The 22,047-nt window shown below is 36.7% G+C and overlaps 1 protein-coding gene across 2 annotated transcripts in view; it reads right to left on the reverse strand.

Annotated features, from left to right (window-relative positions):
* INTS7 (integrator complex subunit 7) overlaps positions 1-22,047 on the reverse strand; it is a 96,792-nt gene that overhangs the window by 31,746 nt on the left and 42,999 nt on the right. For both annotated transcript variants that reach the window (XM_081254837.1, XM_081254838.1), the window contains 4 exons: positions 19,116-19,213; positions 16,199-16,438; positions 14,495-14,632; positions 13,198-13,404 (listed from right to left, as the gene is read on the reverse strand). In XM_081254837.1, coding sequence (XP_081110963.1) covers positions 13,198-13,404; positions 14,495-14,632; positions 16,199-16,438; positions 19,116-19,213 — 683 coding nt within the window. The remainder of the gene's footprint in view (positions 1-13,197; positions 13,405-14,494; positions 14,633-16,198; positions 16,439-19,115; positions 19,214-22,047) is intronic.

Below are 22,047 nucleotides of genomic sequence, written 5' to 3' on the forward strand. Positions count from 1 at the left end.
GCGGCCATGGCTCACGGGCCTAGCCGCTCCGTGGCATGTGGTATCTTCCCAGACCAGGGCACAAACCCGTGTCCCCTGCATCGGCAGGCGGACTCTCAACCACTGTGCCACCAGGGAAGCCCCCCGGATTATATTTTAAATGCAGTAAAAAGGCAGTTTCAACAACAATAACAAGAACAAACAAACAAAAAAGCATTTTGCCTCATGGCTGCTTTCTTCCATAACTAGCCCAGAGTAATTTTAAAAAGAATGTCTCATTAGACACTTGAGAATGCACAGAGAGGCCACCAAGGAATAGGTTATAACACACAAGTAAGTTTCAGTGAGAATGGAGCGGTGTCAGGGATAAGTCTTGAATAGCAAAAAGTAGCATTAGCTAGGTAAAGGGAGCAAAGAATATAAGTCAAGCCAGCGTGGGCAGAGAACTAAGACAACATTTAACTATTTATCAACTGTCCTAGTGGAGAACCTAGCATGGTGCTTTCAACAAAAGGCGTACTAAAAATATGCTAACTTAACAATAAATGGAGGCGTAATGAAATTAACTTTCTTCCCTGACATGACTCGCTTAAAACATGCTGATGCCGTTCTTAGATAGTATTTCACACTATCCTTTTAGTAGGAGAGCCTGGTGTGTGACTTGAGGTTCTAGAATTAAGTTACAATATTACCCATCTGACCAAGTATTGACCTTAGTGTAGTTCTCTCTAGTTTTAAGTGTCAAATGATAGTTTTATTATTTGGTGGAATTCATATTTTACTCTAGGAAATAGTTCGCCACTTCCTGTATCCTTTATAAGAACATACACTCGCTCTAGTATCCCTCTCAAATTGCTAAGTTACACCGATATAAAATTATATAAGCTAGAGGTAATAACTGTAATCAATATATTGAATTCTGTGGTTTTCAAACTTTTGGGATGTTTTGTTCTAATCATGAAACAGCACAGATTAGGGATATTAAAGAGACTATTTCAATTGTTTTTAATTTCTTGGAGATTTGATTTGCTCTTATAGGAAGATAAATTCCTCCTTCCTCTGCCCCTTAAGCTGCTACTTGCTATTTTTTATTTACTGCTTGTCAATAACTTTAGAAGGGTCAGGGATACAAGTGGGTATATATGATATATATACAGTTATATACAGTGTAGACCATCTTACCAGACAAAAAAGCATTTGCAATATTGTCCTAACATGCATTATAAAACTGAAAGCGAAGCAAGATGTAGTTATAATGAAAAAGATTTACTGCTACTCTGAATTTATTTCTGACTAACAAGAAATATTTGATGATATAAGATGGTAACTTTGAAAGTGACTGTGCATCTTAAATCATGTTATACTGAAGGAAAACAATGTTAGATATAGTATGCATGTTCAAAAAGAACACAGAAAAGATAAACTTGTGATAAAGGTCAATCAAAGACTTTAAAAAGGTAATATCGTCCATGAGAGACAGAAAACATATAAAAATAAAATTTAGACTATAGTGCTATGAACAATGCCAATGAGAAATAAAAGGGATATTATTTACTCTTCTTTACATGGGGGCTAAAGCTTAAAACAGAAGTGGGTTCTAAGGTCAGCAGGTAAAGCAAAAATTGTATATAGTCAAAATTATCCCTGAAAATTCCTCAAGAAGGAACTACTTCCAGTAAATTTAACATAGGTGAAGGAGCAGCAAACTCAGAGCCCCAGGGTACAAGCTAATTGAGAAGAACTGTCCCCACTATTTAAACTGCTATTTTGTGTCCCCATTATTTAAATAGCTATTTTCCCTCATTCTTGTTCTTTCTTTCTTGATTTTTTTAAAAGTCTAAACATACAGAGGTAAATCTGTGTTAAACACACATATAATGCTACTTCACTGAATTTCTAACTTGTGGTACATATTCTATTTTCTATATGGAGCAGCTAAAAAAAACCAATGTGGCTGAAAGGAAAGCTACTTAATAAACTCAGTTAAAAATACTTATATATATTGTGGTAAAGAACATGTGACAACCAAGAGTGAACCACAGTGCAAACAATGGACTTTAAGCCCCTAGTAACCACCACCCTACTTTCTGTTTTTATGAATCTGACCACTTTCATTTAAGTGGAATCATATAATATTTGTCTTCTTGTAACTGGATTATTTCACTTAATACAAGCTCAGTTTTTGAAAGAATAAGCCAAGCTTAAAGCAATAGTAGACTAAATTGTTTAAAACCAGATCTCCTGCTAAGAACAAATGGAAAACTGAGTAAAATATTATGAACATCTATCTAAAAGCACTGAAGAGCTACTAAGGCAACAAGGAGCCACAATCATGGAGAGATGGGCAATCCAAGAAGATAAGACTGACATCTGGTGATATTTGCTAATTTGAAAGCTGCTCCTAGGAGTCTGAGAAGCTGAGCAGAGCTTTCAGCAGTCTCATAAGACTAAGAGGGCTGTGGAAAACACTTCAGGCTTTTTTGGCTGTAACTTCAAAGGGCTATACCCTAGGAGTGAGGAGAACCAAAAATATACTGGCTCTTCCAAGGACTGAAGCTTAGCTCTGAATCAGTTCAGTCCTTGGCTGGATTAGGGTAACCTGCCCTTAGCCTAACTGTCTGCCAAAAGCAAGGATGACATAATCACTGTAATTTTTCACACACACTGTCCAAAACTAACTAAAAAAATAACTGAGTATACAACAAAGACAAAATTCCTCAAACCAAAAGGGGGAAAAAAGGTCAAAGACACAAACCACAACAGATCCAGATAACAGACTATCATATGTGAATTTCAAGATAACTACAATCAATATGTTAAAGAACTTAAATGACAAGATAGAGAGTCCTGGAGAAGAACTACAGAATATAAAATAACCAAATGGAGGGGCTTCCCTGGTGGTGCAGTGGTTGAGGGTACGCCTGCCGGTGCAGGGGACGCGGGTTCGTGCCCCGGTCCGGGAGGATCCCACATGCCATGGAGCGGCTGGGCCCATGGGCCATGGCCGCTGGGCCTGAGTGTCCAGAGCCTGTGCTCTGCGGCGGAAGAGGCCACAGCAGTGAGAGGCCTGCGTACCGCAAAAAAACAAACAAACAAACAAAAAAAATGGAAATTCTGGAACTGGAAAAACACAATAAATGAAATTAAGAACTTAATGAATGAGTTTGACATGCTGATTAGACACAACGTAAGTGAGAATTATGGAAATGGAAGATAGGTCAGAAGAAAATATTTAGAGTTAAGTATGGAGAGATAAAAAGGTGGAAAATGAAGAAGAGAACAGAAAAGATATATGAGTCATGGTAAAAAGAATTAACATGGGTGCACTATGTCCCAAATGAGGAAGAAAGGGACAGAAGCATTGGCTGAAGAGATAAAGGCCAAATGTTCCATAACTGATCAAAGTCATCAAGCCTTATATCCCAGAAGTATTATGAACCCCAAAAGGCATTTATACTGATAGTAGTATAAACTGGAAACCACCACAGGCAACTTTTTGGTAGTATTTATTAGAGCCGAACTTAGTATATCCTATAACACAGCACTACCATCCAGAAGATATGCACACCTATATCAAAAGATGTGCATAAGAAAGTTCATAGTCAAATTATTCTAAATAGCCCCAACCTGGAAATAACTCAAATGTTTCTCAAAAATAAAATGGATAAACAGATTGTTATAACAGTTATCCAAAAGAATATCACAATGAAATGAAAATGAACAAACTACTGCAATATGCAACAAAAAGCATGAATATATCACACGAATATAAAGCTGAGCAAAGAAGCTAAAATCAAAACATAATACTGCATGATTCCTTAAATAATAATGAAAAACAAGGCAAGACTAATCTACAGTTTTAGAAATCAAAAGTGACTTCTACAGAGAAAGGTAAAGGTAGTGACTTGAAGGGAAAACATTTCTTAAAGTGATAAAAAGCCACAAATCAGAAGATAATATTTGCAACTCATATAACCTACAAAAGATTGGTATCTAGAACATCCAAAATAAAAAGGCAACCTAATGAATGGGAGAAAATATTTGAAAATCATGTATCTAGTAAGGGGTTAATATCTAAAATACATTAAAAAACTCATATAAGGGGCTTCCCTCGTGGCGCAGTGGTTGAGAGTCCACCTGCCAATGCAGGGGACACGGGTTCGTGTCCCGGTCTGGGAAGATGCCACATGCCGCGGAGCGGCTAGGCCCATGAGCCATGGCCGCTGAGCCTTCCCGTCCGGAGCCTGTGCTCTGCAACGGGAGAGGCCACAACGGTGAGAGGCCCACGTACCGCAAAAAAAAAAAAAAAAAACCTCATACAAGTCAATAATAAAACAACAACAACAAATAATCCAATTAAAAAATGGACAGAGATCTGAATAGGAATTTTTCCAAAGACATACAGATGGCCTATAGGCTCAACATCACTAATCATCAGGGAAATGCAAATCAAAACCACAAGCACAAAATTCAACTCACACCTGTTATAATGGCTATTATCAAAAAAACAAGAAATAACAAGTGTTGGCAAGGATGTGGAAAAAAGGGAATCCTGGTGCACTGCTGGTAGAAATGTAAATTGGTGCAGCCACTATGGAAAACAGTATGCAAGTCCCTCAAAAATTAAAAACAGAACTACCATATGGTTCTGTAATTCCACTTCTGGGTATTTATCTGAAGAAAACAATAATACTAACTCAAGAAGATACCTGCACCTCCATATTCACTGCAGCACTATTTACAATAGCCAAGATATGGAAACAATCTAAATGTCCACTGATACATAAATAAAGAAAATGTGGTATATATACACAAAATGGAGTATTATTCAGCCATAAAAAAGAATAAAATCTTGCCATCTGTAACAACACAAATGGATCCAGATGGTATTATGGCAAGTGAAATAAGTCAGACAGAGAAAGACAATTACTGAATGATCTCACTTTTATGTGGAATCTAAACACAAAAACAAAACCCAAGCTCATAGATACAGAGAACAGCCAGATGGTTGCCAGAGGTGGGGGTAGGGAAGTGCATGAAATGGGTGAATGGGGTCAAAAAGTACAGTTATAAAATAAATGAGTTATGGGGATGTAATGCACAGCATGATGACTATATTGTGAGGGAGAGACAAAGATAGCAGAGTAGAAGGACCCTGAGCTCATCTCCCACAGGCACATCAAAATTACAACTATTTACAGAGCAAATATCAATGAAAGTGACCCGAAGACTAGCAGAAAAGAACTTCTACAGCTAGAGATGTAAAGAAGGAACCACAGAGAGATGGGTAGGAGGGGTGGAAATATGGTATAGTTAAGATCCATATCCCCGGTTGGTGACCAACAAATGGGAGGCTAATTACAAACTGCAGAGGTTCTCCTCAAAAAGCAAGGGCTTTGAGTCCCAGCCGGGACTGGGCTTCCCAGCCGGGAGCCCCTAGAATGCTTGGCTTTGAAGGCCAGCAGGGTTTATTTTGGGGGGAGTCAGAGGGCTGTGGGAAATAGAGACTCCACTCTTAAAAGGCACACACAAAAGAAATCATAGAAGGAAAAGATCAGAGCAGAAATAAATGAAATAGAGACTAAAAAAACAATGGAAAAGATCAATGAAACTAATGGCTGGTTCTCTGAAAATATAAACAAAATTGACAAACCTTTCACCAGACTCATCAAGAAAAAAAAGAAAGGCCCAAATCAATAAAATAAGAAATGAAAAAGAAGTTACAACCCACACCATAGAAATATAAAGGATCATACGAGATTCCTATGAACAATTATACAACAATAAAAGGGACAACCTAGAAGAAATTGACAAATTCCTAGAAATGTACAATTGCCCAAGGCTGAATCAGGAAGAAATAGAAAATAAGAACAGACCTATTACCAGTAATGCAACTGAATGAGTAATTTAAAAAACTGCCAACAAACAAAAGTCCAGCACCAGATAACTTCACAGGTGAATTTTACCAAACATTTTGAAAAGAATTAACACCTATCCTTCTCAAATTATTCCAAACGGCAGAGGAAGGAATGCTTCTGAACTCATTCTATGAGGCTGGCACCACCTGATACCAGAACCAGACAAAGATACCACAAAAAAAGAAAATTACAGGCCAATACCACTGATGAACACAGATGCAAAAATCCTCAATAAAATATTAGCAAACTGAATCCAACAATACATTAAGAGGATCATACACCATGATCAGGTGAGGTTTATGCCAGGGACACAAGAATGGTTCAAAAATCAATGTTATACACCATATTAACAAACTGAAGAATAAAAACCATATGATCATCTCAACAGATCCAGAAAAGGCTTTTTGACATAATTCAACATCCATTTATGATAAAAACTCTCCACAAAGTGGGTACAGAGGGAATATACCTAAGCATAATAAAAGTCATATATGACAAGCCCACAGCTTGTTCTCCACTCAGTGGTGGAAAGCTGAAAGCATTTCCTCTAAGATGAGGAATAAGACAAGGATGCCCACTCTCACCACTTTTATCCAATATAGTATTAGAAGTCCTAGCCACAGCAATCAGGCGAGAAAAAGAAATAAAAGGAATCCAAATTGGAGAGGAAGAAGTAAAAATGTCCCTGTTTGCAGATGATACAATATTATATATAGAAAATCCTAAAGACACTACCAAAAAACTACAGGAACTCATCAATGAATTCAATAAAGTTGCAGAATACAAGATTAATACACAGAAATCTGTTCTGTTTCTATACACTAGAAAACAAACTATCAGAAAAAGAAATTAAGAAAACAATACCATTTATAATCACATCAAGAAGAATTTAAAATACCTGGGAATAAATCTAAGGAGGGAAAAGACCTGTACTCAGAAAACTGTAAGACATTAATAAAGGAAACTGAAGATGACACCAAAAACTGCAAAGATATGCTATGCTCATAGCTTGGAAGAATTAATATTGTTAAAATGCCTATACTACCCAAGGCAATCTACAAATTCAATGCAATCCCTATCAAAATATCAAATGGCAGTTTTCACAGAACTAGAACACATAATTCTAAAATTCATATGGAAACCTTACAGGACCCCAAATAGCCAAAACAATCTTGAGGAAGAAGAACAAAGGTGGACGTAACACACTCCCTGATTTAAAACTCTACTACAAAACTACAGTAATCAAAACAGTATGGTTTTGGCACAAAAACAGACACATAGATGAATGGAACAGAATAGAGAGCCTTGAAATAAACCCACATGTATATGGTCAATTAATCTACAACAAAGGGGGCAATAATACACAATGAGGAAAAGACAGCATCTTCAATAAATAGTGTTAGAAAAACTGGACTGCTACATGCAAAAGAATCAAATTGGACTCCTTTTCCACATTACATACAAAAATAAACTCGAAATGGGTTAAAGACTTAAATGTAAGACCTGAAACCATAAAATTTCTAGAAGAAAACATAGGAAGTACACTCTTTGACAGAATACTGTCTTATTGAGCTAAGTATCCTCTGTCTTACCTAGCAATATTTTTTTGGCTATGCCTCCTCAGGCAAGGGAAACAAAAGCAAAAATAAACAAATGGGACTACATCAAACTAAAAAAGCTTTTGCACAGCAAAGGAAACTATCAACAAAACAAAAAGGCTGCCTACTGAATGGGATATTTGGAACCAATATACCTAACAAGGGGTTAATATACAAAATTTACAGAGAACTCAAACAACTCAACATTAAAAAAAAGCAAAAAATCCAATTAAAAATGGGCAGAGGACCTAAACAGACATTTTTCCAAGGAAGACATACAGACAGTTAAAAGATGCTTATCCAGGGAAATGCAAATCAAAACCACAATGAGATATCACCTCACACCTGTCAGAATGGCTACCATCAAAAAGACCACGAATAACAAGTGTTGGAGAGGATGTGGAGAAAAGGGAAACTTGTGCACTTCCGGTGGGAATATAAATTGGTGCAGCCACTATGGAAAACAGTATGAAAGTTCCTCAAAAAATTAAAAACAGAACTACCACAGGATCCAACAATTCCACTTCTGGGTTTTTACCCAAAGAAAATAACTAATAACTAATTAAAAAAGACATATGCATCCCTATGTTCACTGCAGTATTATTTACAACAGCCAAGATACAGAAGGCACCTAAGTCCCCATCAAGAGACAAATGGATAAAGGAGATGTGGCGCATATACATATATATATATATACACACACAATGGAATATTAGCCATAAAAAAGAATGAAATCTTGCCATTTGTGACAACACTGATGGACCTAGAGGATATTAGGCTAAGTGAAATAAGTCAGACAGATGAAGACAAATAATGTATGATTTAACTTATATGTGGAATCTAAAAAACAAAACAAATGAACAAACATAACTAAACAGAGAGTCACAGATAGAAGAGGTGGTTGCCAGAGGGGAAGAGGGTGGGGAGAGGAAACTGCTAAGGGAGATTAAGAGGTACAAATTATCAGTTACAAAATAAATGAGCCACAGGTATGTAATGTACCATATGGGGAATATAGCCAATAATTATGTAACATCTTTGTATGGTGACAGACGACAACTAGACTTAACATAGTATCATTTTGAAATATACACAAATACTGAATCAGTATGCTGTGCATTAGGAACTGAATTTCATAGGTCATTAAATGTAAATAAACAAATGAACAAACAAATTCATAGAAGAATAGATCAAATTTGTGGCTACCAGAGGTGGAAGGCTGGGTGGGGGTTGGGAGGGAGAACTGAATGAAGGTAGTCAAACGGTACAGAATTCCAGTTATAAGTAAGTCCTAAGGATATAACAATATAAGGATATAAATACAACACAATAAAGATAACTAACACTGCTGTATGATATATATGAAAGTTGTTAAGAGAGCAAAATCCTGAGTTCTCACCACAAGAAAAAAAGTTGTTTTTTCTATCTCTTTAATGTTGTATTTATATGAGATGATGGATGTTCACTAACCCCATTATGGTAATCATTTCATGACGTATGTACACATTATGTTGTACACCTTAAATTTATACAGTGCTGTATGTCAATTATATCTCAGTAAAACTGGAAGAAAAAATAAATTTTAAAAATACTATATTGAATATTTGAAAGTTGCTAAAAGAGTAGATCTTAAAAGTCCTCTTCACAAGAAAAAAAAATTTTTTAACTATGTGTGTATGTGACAGATGTTAACTGTCACCATACTTACTGTAGTGATTTCACAATATATACAAATATCGAGTCGTGTTGCACATCTGAAACTAATATGTTATATATCAATCATACCTCAAATATATAGATATATAAAGTTTAATTGTATTAGTAATTTGGGAAACTCCAATCATAACTTCCAGAACATACCAAGTGAGGGGGAAAATGTAGAGTAACAGGAACTCTTATACACTACTGGAAGGATTGTAAATTTGTAAAACCACTATGGAAAAACTCCTGGTATTAGCTAGTCAATTGAAGATGTATATACCTTATGCAATTCCACTCCAAGGTAGTATTTTAGATCAGTATCTCTTAATAAGGGTAGGAGTATCCTCAGCATTTCTGGAGATTAAGCATCTCCAGCCACTGACCATTAGGCCAACAGCAGTCCCTCCAACCCCTCTATCACTGGGACAAACAGAAACATCCTCACACATTTCTAAATTGGAGCAGGGGGCAAATACATAGTTCTGACTGAGTACTGCCTTAGAGAAGGGTTTTCAATCTCAGTATACTAGTGACATTTTGGACCAAATAATTCTTTGTTGAGGGGAGTTGTCCTGTGCATTGCTGGATGTTCAGCAGCATCTTTGGTCTTTACCCACTAAATGCCACTAACATCTTGGCGAGTTGTGATAACCATAAATGTCTCCAGACATTGCCAAATGGAGCTAGAATCATCCCCAGTTGAGAATCAGTATCCCAGAGAAACCTTTACATAGGTGCATCAAAATATGTCCAAGAATGTTCACAGCAGTAATGTTTTAATAACAAAAAACTGGAAAAATCAAAATTTCCATCAACATTAGAACGGGAAAATAAATGGACGTATAATCATATAATACATGGGTACACAGCAGTGAAACTGACCTAAAGCTTTATGCAACAAGATGGATGAATCTTAGGAATATAATTTAGATAACCAAAGCAAGTCAAAGAAAAATACATGATTCCTTTTTATATAAAATTCAAAAACAAGCAACATAAAACAATACCTTAAGAGTTAAAGAAAAGCATCTTAAAATTGTAAAGAAAGGTAAGGGAATGGTACATACAAGGTTCAGGATGGGGACTTCCCTGGTGGCGCAATGGTTAGTGGTTAAGAGTCCGCCTGCCAATGCAGGGCACACGGGTTCAAGCCCTGGTCCGGGAAGATCCCACATGTTGCAGAGCAACTAAGCCTGTGCACCACAACTACTGAGCCCGCGTGCCACAACTACTGAGCCCACGCGCCTAGAGTCTGTGCTCCACAACAAGAGAAGCCACGGCAATGAGAAGGCCGCACACCGCAATGGAGACCAACACAGCCAAAAATAAATAAATAAACAAACAAACTTATAAAAAAGAAGATTCAGGATGGTGGTTCCCTTTGTGAGGCAGGAACTGGTATACAAACATGGAGGGGCACACATGAATTTTAAAGGAAATGGTAATGTCCCATTTCCTAAACTGAGTGTTAGGTATACTTGGATATTTGATATTTTTATATACCTCACATAATATATATGTAGATATCATACTTATTCAATATTTAATAAAATAAAAAATAAATCTAAAACCCACCATTGTAGGCAGATTGCTAAAATCGTTCCTCTAACTCATGCCGCCACTTCCACCCCCACCCCAGTCTCCACACCTTATATAATCTCCCTTAAAGTGTGGGTAGAACCTGTAACTTGCTTCTGTCTAATGGAATATGACAAAGGTAATAGATTTTGAGGATGTAATTTAGGTCCCTAATGAGCTGACTTTATATTAATCAAAAGGGAGATTATCCTGGGTAGATCTCGCCTCATCAGGTGAGTCCATTAAAAGAGGGTCTTGAAGGTAAGAGATTCTCCTGTGGGCCCTGAAGCTTCCACAAGTCTTACAGCTATGAGGAAATAAATCCTGCCAAAAACTACACGAATTTAGAAGAGGACCCTGAGCCCAGGCCTCAGACAAGACTGGCCCTGGCTGACACCTTGATTGCAACTTTGTGACAACATGAGCAGAGGACCCAGTTAAGTCATGCCTGGACTTCTGACTCATAGAAACTGTAAAATAATAAATGGGTGTTGTTTTAAGCCACTAAATTTGTGGTAATTTGTTACACAGCATGGAAAACTAATACAAACACTTCTTACAATTTTTATTTCTAAGAAGCAAGATAACTATCATTAATCACTGCACTGGGAAATTAGGCACCCAACATCATCATAGCGGCCCCACAAGCACAGAATTTTTAACTTCTCTTTAGTTTGGTTGAAGAAGGTAAAAAGTATAATCCTCATAGCTGACAAGCTCAAATTGGAACATTCATGTGTCAGAGAGTAAAAGGGCAATGCTCAAATCATCTTCGTTAAAAAGACAGAAAGCTACCGTCAAATCCATACTTGTCAAATGAACAGATTTTCTAAAAACCTTAAAACAAAACAAAACCCTGATAGTATAGTACAATCAGAAATGTGAGAAGTTCCAAATGATTGTATGGATCATACTGCCTTCCCCTTCAGACTATTCTCAAGTGGAGAATCATTTCCTGATTTCTTTTTATCCTCAAAGCAGTGTCTGGCACATAGCAAGTGCTTACAGTGTTGAATAAAGGAACTCCATTTCAAAAGATGATTTGAGGCCCAATAACCTGCCCTTGCCCGTGTTAATGGCAAAACAGAGACTAAGACAAGGGCCTTCTGTCAAATGGGTACTTTCTTCCTACATCAGAATTCAGTCCTTAATTACTGCCAAGCCTCGTTAAACACACATACCACACAAATCATTAAAAGACTATTAAATATTCAATGGGATTTTTCATAATATTAATTCTATCTGCCTCACTGTTTTGTGAGCCTGTTTCACAGTTCTTACCATTTACTGTACTGCATGATTAACAGTTTTCTGTTCCACATCAACTAGAAAATGAAATTACCCTAATGACTGGAGGCCATAACTGTACTTTTTCATTTCCTGAGGTATTTATTAGCCTGATATAGGCAACAACAATCTTTTCCTAGGGTAATCAAGAGGAGAGAATCACAGCAGTCAATGCTACCCCTTAAAATGGAGGGCAGCCATTCCTATATTCCTGTTTTAAAACGGCAGTTAATCAATAAATCATTCTTCAAAAGATATGTACCCACAGTAATCTGAATAGTCTGTCTCTTTTGTGACATCTGTTTATTCTTTGTTCTACTTTGAAACATTTCTCTTTGCATGGCCCACCATTAAAAATATTTTAGATTATGTGATAAATATAAAACAGGTAGCAAAAGTTTTATGGCCCTATCTAAATATATACAATTTTTAAAGTTATGTGACAATACTTTAAACATGTTTAGTGCTGATTACATAAACTCTTTACTCTTAAGGGGAAAAAGTCCTTGCATTAATACAGAAAATGCCCATTTTAGGGAACAGATTCTTAGGAATATAACTAGTTTCAAGGAAATGTTAAGGATCTGCTCTCTCTGCCACACCCTTTCTTTCTTGGCAAAAAAAAAAAAAAAGGAAATAGCTGGCTGACTGTTAATTTGGAATAGGAGGATATCACAGTGGGATAAAAGGTGAGACAATAGCATCCCTCATAATTTCTTCTTTATTTACAAAGCAAGAAACTCTAGTTTCTTAGTGAGTAGTTGCCAGGTATGAGATGAGGTGGAGGGTTTATGTTTGACGGTAGCAGTGACCCAGGCTGGGGTCTTACTAACAGGAGTCTGGAAAGGGAGGATCCTATCTCCACTTTATCCTTCCTGCATGGATTCAGCAATCCTCTTCACATATGTACCTGATACTTGATAAAAACAAAATGATAAACGTTCACCAATCTATGAATGTTAAAAAGTGGGGCAGGGGATAATGATCTACTTCCATGTCCTATTTATTACTTTAATACTGCCAAATACATATATATCAGCAGGTTTTTCAAGGTTAAAAGAGGATAAGCCCAAAAAGAAAAGGGAGACCATTGTCACACAAGTCATCATCACCAAAGGAGAATTAAGAGGACTTACCGTTAAGGAAGCAATCCCTTTGTGGTAGAATTTTAAAGACTCAGCAATGCAAGAAAGTGCTGAACTATAATTCTCCTCTTGCAACCCAGTGAGACACTGTTCTGCATGTGAGAACTCTTTCAAACTATTCAGCCAGAAGTAGAAATGTTCTGAGGCAACCTGAGTCAGCAAACTCTGATAAAGCTCTCTGGCCATGTCATGATTACCCTAAGAAAAAAAAAAGGGGGGGAGGATAATGAGGTTCTTACACTTGAATTAGTTGAAGTAGCAGCTAAAAGAGAAACCCAAACCTTGGATAAGTTTTAACAATCACTCCTCACATTATAACTCTGTGAGACTCAGTCTAAGTATTTCTTCAGAGAAAACATGCTGAGCTGCTTTTATGTAACATAATGACTGAAGTTCTTTACCAAAACAGTTCCAAAGAGAAAATGAATGGAAGTAACTATAACCCATGTCTAGAATTTTAGTTCAAAATATAGAAAGTATAAATACTTATTGTATGTCATTTTGTATGAGCTATTTAGTGGGGTGGGGAGAACTCCAGTTAAGTTCCATCAAGTGATTACCAAGAGGAGCACTGCGCCCTCTGGAAATGACTGAGGGAAGCGTAGTTGTGGGAGGATGTGAATGTCTTTTAATGCCTGGGGGCGAGGGATGCTCACTGTCTTGCAGTGCTTGGATGCTTGGGACAGCTGGGTTTAATAAAGAAATATCCTGTCAATAGTGCTTCTTCTCCCATTTGAGAAACACTGTAAAATGTGAACATGTGCTTCAATCACCTAGAATAATGCTTCTCAAATTTTGTTCTCTGGACTTATCCCCAAAGAATTTCTATACTATCCAAACTCTATATTTCCTCTCAAACAAAATTAATAAAAATCGTTAGGATTTCCATATGGTTGAGAGGGAACAGAATACTGAAACTTTCCCATTTCCACATAAGAATGATAAAGTTGGAGAGGGAAAGGGAAGAACGACATGGTGTACTGAAAGGGGAGAATATCAACGTGGGTGGGAGGGAGCACAGGACAAAATGAAAGTGCTGCTAACAACCTACAGCCAGAAAGAGCTCATATTTTTGGAATTCCCACGGAACTTCCCCATAACAACATATATACCATTCTCTGTGTATATGTTAAAAATTAGGTCCTTTCCTTCATCATCTTTTAATCCCATGACTAAAAAGTACTTCTACCTTCATCTTTAGTTTTGACTAGGAGTAACAATCACACAACCTAAGGTTCGTAATCTGCCATTTTCACCAACCCAGTTCACACAGAAGGATAATACGTACCATTCGGGATGCCTGTCTGGCAATTCGGTATACAGTCCATCCATTGGAGACGCTTTCAAGCTGCTGCTTAATTACTGCCTTTACTTCAGCAGACAGTGCTTTCTGACTGGCTACAAAAATCACAGTGGCCAAGCTCACCTAACATCAAGCAAGAAGTAAGAAAGTCAAGAAAATCATTAACTCTATGCAATGTCAAAGATAACTTTACCCAAAAGGGTGAAAAACTAATTAGAGCCTATCAAAAAAGAACAAAATTTGTCTTCCTTTGACATTTATAAAATTTCCACTTTATTCCTTTGCTCAGAGCATTGCGTATAATAGCAAATAATTAGAAACAATGCCCATAAATATGGATAAACTATGATATAATCACACAATGAAATACTATAGAGCAGTGAAGTGGATAAACTAGAAATACACTTATCAGTATAGACGATTCACACAAAACAGGCAAAAATAGGCAAAATGCAAAAGATTACATGCAGTATGAGAACACAAAGTTAAAAATATGCCAAAAATATTGCATATCACTTAGGATATATACTAAGGTAGTAAATACATAACAACATGCATGGGAATGACAAGAAGCAAATTCGGGAGAGTGGTTACCTATCCTGATAGGAAGGAAGACGACACTATCAGAGAGATACACAGCGGGGTACAAGTCAAGTGTACTAGTAACACTTTTTTTCTTAACCTAGGTGATGGATGCAAAAGCTTTCATCATATTATTCCTTATGTGTTTTTGAATATTATGTTTCATAATTTAAAGCTGCTTTAAAGTAGTACTAAGAAAAAAAGCAATAAAAAACATTAATTGAAAATGCTGCTTCAATGAAAACTAAACTTGGCTAACTGCTTCTCAGTATTCCAAAGCTGATACATACAAGGATCCATACATACTGTGATAACTGCCTGATTCCCATGACCACTGCCACTTAGTCATCTGGGTAACCATTCCTGATAGCAAATGATGAAATGGGGGCAATCTTTTACACAATGCCCCCTGCAGGATTAAACATAAAATGGGCTTGAGTAAGTAATTTCACTAAGTTTTTTTCCCAAGCCATAAAGTCAGATGACCACAAACAATATGGAGTGGCTACTTTAAAGCTTACATATAAGTTATGCATACTTAGAATGTAGTCTACTCTCAGCCCAGGAGAACTTTCAACTAAACATTATTGTACAGCTTCCACACCTTCTGTTTTTTTCTAAGCATGTACCTTTCCCAGCCCCAGGACTGTACTGAAACCTAAACTGGATCCTAAACAGCTAAAGAGGTCCTGGATTGGCAAAGAGGAATTGGGTTAATTTATGGTCATTGATATCACTAGGTTTTTAACTTACATTTTTGGAAGTACAATACACGGTTTGGTTCATTATTTATTTGCTTTGTATAAAAAAGGAAAAATCTTCATTTTCATTTTGTCCTTTGTAATAAAACAAAAATATCAGATTGAAGGCTTTGGCTACACTAAGCTGATTTGACAGGGCTTAGGAAGAAAGCAGTTTTCCACGTGAACTAAATAGGGCTTTGTATACCAAAAGAGGAAATGGTAAAGAGCTCCAGGTCCCAACCCTATTTTGACTTCAGCATGCTCTTGGTCTTAGCTAATTACTTTAACCTGTGGAATTCTGAAAGTAATTCCCACTAGACCAGATCCTATTCGTCCACAGCAGGTTCAAAAAGTGGCTCCTTACCAGAAGTTCTTGTTGCTTGTCTGTGGCTGATCGTCCAATCACCTTGTAGAGCTCCATGAGGTCACCGAGCATTCCATCGCCCAGCACAGGCAGCTGCATGGCAATGGCGGCCAGGCAGTGGCACATCAGGATCTGGGAAGCGTCCTGAGCACTGTGCAACTGAGTCAACAAGGTCTCAACTACAGACTGGCTGAGATGGGGCCTACCCTTGGCCAACTTCACCATACAATTCAGAGCGATCTGCATATTGAATAGAAAACGGACCAGTTACATTCTGAAGGTTCATATGAAGTGAAGCTTTAAAGAAAGTAACTCTCTACAAGTTACTAGGAAAAATCAAAGAAAAGGGTTTTTTGTAGGCATGACATTTTTCTTCATAAGAAACACATGACATTGAATCCCATATTAAGATCTGCAAGTGTGCCATGTTTAAAACTAAAATAATAAGACAGGATGGTACATTAAACACTCATTTTAATCTAAGACTATTCAGTCTAAGACTTGAGATGAACATCATAAGGAATAATGCTGAAAAGGCCAAATAAATGCCAAACTGAAATGTCATATTACTGCACTTTCATTACTTTTCAAGAACTGCTTCAAAAGTGTGGTTTGTAAACTTACCCATAACGGCATCTCCTAGGATGCTAATTAAAATATAGATTCTTGGGCCCTATCCATCCCAAACTTAATGAATTAACCTTTTTTTTTTTCTGGTGTTTGGGTTACTGAAAGTTTGCAGTTTAAAAAAGGTGCCCTAGGTGACTTCAGCACACTGAAGTGGGGAGGAGGCTTCTAATTTTCTCTTATTTCTCAACAGAAATCTAAATATCAGTTGGTCTCAGAGCTTCTATTCAGGCCAGTTAATCACATCCCTAATATCCCAGCCATCAAAACTAGAAACCCAGAAGTCCTCTAACTAACATAGCCAACAGGTTGCTAAACCTAGTCATTTCTACTTTTGTCAAGTCTCTAATACCCATCTATTTAGCTCCCTTTCATTCTCTCTACTACAACATAAATGTCTCCCTAATTCCAATCTCTTGAAAAGATGGGCCCATTAATCCATCCTTCAAGCTACAACCATGTAGCTTTCAGTGTGTTAGGAAGAATAATCATGTCTTTAGGGTCTGACAGACCCAGAGTTTAAGGTCAGCTTGCCCTTGACTGACTAAGTGTGTGTGAACAAGTTATTTTATCTCTCTGAGGCTTAATTTCCTCATGACTATAAGAGGAATACAAATTTCACTAGTTAGGGTTATTGTAAACAGTGAAAGATGTATATACAAGCCTTCAACAAAGTTTGGTATATAACAGACATATTTAAATAACAATAATAGCTACAACAAAAGTTAGAGCATGGTCACTACTTCAAAATTTTAAGATCTCATTACCTACAGAATCAAGCCAAAGTTCCTCAGCCTGACATTTGATATCCCCTATGATCGAGCAACAGACTACTTTCTAATCTCCCTTTACATCAACCAGCCACAGTGGGCTACTTATCATTCTTCCAACATAACAGGTACATTTCTGCTTTCCTGTCTTTCACAGTGGTCCTTCAGGTTCAAATGATCCTTCCTCAATACTGAAATTCTACCCTGTCTTTCAAGGCTTATTCATATGACATCTACTTGTTCAAGTCTTCCCTAATATCCTTAGTTGAAATTAATCACTCCCCACTCTGTCCTCTCAATTAGAATTGCACTTTTGTTTAGACTACCAGAGAACTTGCGACATTCTGCTTGGTATTACAACCCCTTATATAAATATCAGTATCCTCTTATGGAGAGCTCCTCTAACAAAGGAACTTTTCTTGACCATCCATGTATGTCCCACTGTTCTGAGTCCAGTGTTTTATTGACACCTATGATTGGTGGGAAAGGTTTGGGGTTGCTTTCTTTCTTTCTTTTTAAACTTTTAAAATAAATGTATTGTGGTTCCAAAGGGATTCTGTGGACTTGCCAATCACATGTTGCCTACTTCCTTCACCACCCCTTGATTATCAGCTTTTATTTAATGGTACTAGTATCTTTACTGTACATCATTATGACATCATACCTTTTCTTAACATGCTAAAATAAGTCATGACTTCCCTCAAGCCATACCTTAGACAAGTTATAGTTCTTACATTCTCCAATGTCTACTTAATGGCCTTTTACTTCTATTAATTCTACTTTTCTTAATTATTTTGTACCACCAAAAATTATATTTTATGTTTCAATCCAATAATAGTCTCATTAAAAAATTTTTTAACTATCTCTAAGATGATTCTATAATTAAGTGAAAGTGAAAAGCCCTTAAAACTAGGGCTTCTATATGCTAGAAATTAATACACACTTACGCATTTATGAGTTTGACTGCAGTAATTTCATCAGTTCTTTGTGAACTTATCAGTGTTACCTTAGATTATAAACTTCCAAAAGTGCAGGAGCTCTGTCTATTTAACTCTACATTATCTAGGACCATCATATGTATCTATTACAATTTAATAAATACTTTCAACTGATGGCAAAATAGGCCAAAGCTCAAATTTTTACCTCGCCTATATTTTGGAATAACAACAGTCAAAATGCTAGTTTTCAAAGTGAAGATCAAGGGCCAATATTTGTTTAAGCCAGGAGCTGACAAACTCTTGCACTTGGGCCAAATCCTGCCTGTTTTTGTAAATAAAATTTTACTGGAACACAGCCACACCATCACCCTTCCTTTTTTTTTTTTTTTTTTTTTAAAAAAAAAAAAACACATTGTCCATGGCTACTTTTTTTCTACAATAGTAGAACTGAGCAGTTGTGACAAAGAGTGCACTGTCTGCAAAACTTAAAATATTTACTATCTGAACCTTTACAAAGAGATTGCCAATCCACACTTTAGGCAATGAAGACAGGCATTATATTAAAATAACTGATGTTTTCACCTTTAAAGTGGCTTGAGCACCTGGGCTATCATCTTCACTACAAAGTACCAGAAGGGATTCCAGGCCAAAGACAGCATCTTGTTCCAGTGCCAAAAGGTCTATAGGAAAAACACTAATTTTTTTTAGCGGTCAAGTAGAGAAGATTAAATGCACACACACACACACACACACACACACACTTAGAAGAAGAAAACATTAAGGAGTCTATAGGAAATACTTCAATGCATAAAGCTAACCTTCCTGAAAAAGTACATGTGGCATTACTTCTAAAATGCAAAGGCTATCTTTAGACTTGTATATTTCCACTACTTTATTGAAGATTATAAAAATATATACAATGTATCAAGCCGAAAAGCTTCTGCACAGGGAAGAAAACCATTAACAAAATGAAAAGGCAAGCTGCTGAATGGGAGAAAATATTTGCAAATCATATATCTGATAAGAGGTTGTTAATATTTAAAATATATTAAGAACTCATACAACTCAACAGCACAATAACTCAATCTGACTAAAAAATGGGCAGAGAATCTGAACAGACTTCTTTCCAAAGATGACATACAGATAGGCAACAGGTACAGGAAAAGATGCTCAACATCACTAATTATTAGGGAAATGCAAATCAAAATTACAATGAGGGATCACCTCACACCTTTTAAAATAAAAAAGATAGGAAATAACAAGTGTTGGCAAGGATGTAAAGAAAAGAAAACCCTTGTGCACTGTTGGTGGGAATATAAATTGGTGCAGCCGCAACAGAAAACAGTATGAAGGTTCCTCAAAAAATTAAAAATAGAACTATTATATGATCCAGCAATTCCACTTTTGAGTATGCATCTGAAGAAGGCAAAAACATTAACTCAAAAAGATATGTGTACTCCCATGTTTACTGCAGCATTATTTACACTAGCCAAGATATAGAAACAACCTAAATGTCCACTGATGTATGAATAAAGAAAACGTGGTATGTATGTATGTATGTATATATATATATATATATATATATATATATATATATATATACATACATACACACACACACACACACACACACACACATGATGGAATATTATTTAGCCACTTTTTATAAAAGAAGGAAATCCTGTCATTTGTGACCATGGATGGACCTTGAGGGCATTGTGCTAAGTGAAATGAATTAGACACGGAAAACCAAATACTGCATGATCTCACTTAAATGTGGAATCTAGAACAAACAAACAAACACCAAGCTCACAGATACAGAGAACAGACTGGTGGTTGCCAGAGGTGGGGGGTAGGAGGTTGGGGGTGGGCAAAATGGGTGAAGGGGGTGGAAAGGTACAAACTTCCAGTTATAAAATGAATAAGTTATGGGAATGTAATGTAAACCATGGTGACTATAGTCAATAATACTGTACTGCATATTTGAAAGTTGTCAGGAGAGTAGATCCTAAAAGTTCTCATCACAAGAAAAAAAACTTTACAATGACAATGTATGGTGATGAATGTTAACTACATTTATTGTGGTGATCATTTCACAATATATACAAATATTGAATCATTAGGTTGTACACCTGAAACTAATATTTTTTTTTAAATACACACACATACATTAAACCAAGATCTAAAGCCACAAAGGTATAAATAAAGCCTAACTGAAACAGTGTCACCAGCTTAGCTAAGGAAAAAACTAGCAAACCATGTAGCATGTGTCAATCTTCCAAACAAGACATAAATTATGCAGGTCCATTTTCACCTAGGATGCAACTTTCTCACGCAAGCGGAACTACTTTCAGGAAATAATCAAGATCCCACTTAATCTTATAAATGTTTTAAGTCAGGTCATAAAGAAATGAACCCTTTAGATGTCTCATGTAATAGCAGTACTATACCATCTTTTCACTACCTTTGGGCTAAAATTTCTCTAAGGTTTCTAGAAAGTTCTGAATAAATTACTTAACCACATTTAGGTTAATGTATGTCAGCTTTGGGACTTCCCTGGTGACACAGTGGTTAAGAATCCACCTGCCAATGCAGGGACACAGGTTTGAGCCCTGGTCCGAGAAGACCCCACATGCCACGGAACAACTAAGCCTGTGTGCCACAACTACTGAGCCTGTGCTCAGAGCCCATGAGCCACAACTACTGAGCTCGCATGCCACAACTACTGAAGCCTGCATGCCTAGAGCCCGTGCTCCACAACAAGAGAAGCCACTGCAATGAAAAGCTCGAGCACCACAACGACGAGTAGCCCCCACTCGCCGCAACTACAGAAGGCCTGCACACAGCAATGAAGACCCAACCCAGCCAAAAATAAATGAATGAATGAATGAATAAATAAATGAATATGTCAGCTTTGAGGACATACAGCAATTTGCTGTGTTAAATGGTCGAAAATACTTATTACTATGGAAAAATAAAACAAGATTAGTTATTCAAATCAGAATCAACATACAACTTAAAGAAATGTCTCCTGAGTTAGTGTAGGGGCTTGGCAAACAATGTCTAGTGAAGGTCAGATTGCTAGGAAAACAAAGGCACTAGTAACAAGCAATGCTGAAGCCTGGTGGGGATAAGAGGGACTGCTGATCCTTAACAAAGATCAAAATAAGCACTGAAACAGATGAAACATCCAAAATGCACTTCCTATTTCTGAACACCAGCATGAACTTCTCTAAGTGTTTAGGTCAAAAGACGTTAGGAATACAATAAAATATATGCATTATTTTCTATGCACGTCCTTATTGATTGTGCAAATCATTTAATGCTATAGATACCTAGAGATAAACTCCATGAAAATTTAATTTGCATTGCTCTGTTAATTCATTTGCCCCTAGGTGAAACTGTTTGTTATTTAAGCCACTCGATAACTTCATATGTTTTTTTTTTTCCCTAAATTTTCTAGGTGTTTTTTTTTACAGGTGAACAAACTGATACCACTGGATAGTTATAAGCA

Source organism: Mesoplodon bidens (assembly GCF_964165515.1).
Source record: "Mesoplodon bidens genome assembly, chromosome: 2".
Lineage (NCBI taxonomy): Eukaryota > Metazoa > Chordata > Mammalia > Artiodactyla > Ziphiidae > Mesoplodon > Mesoplodon bidens.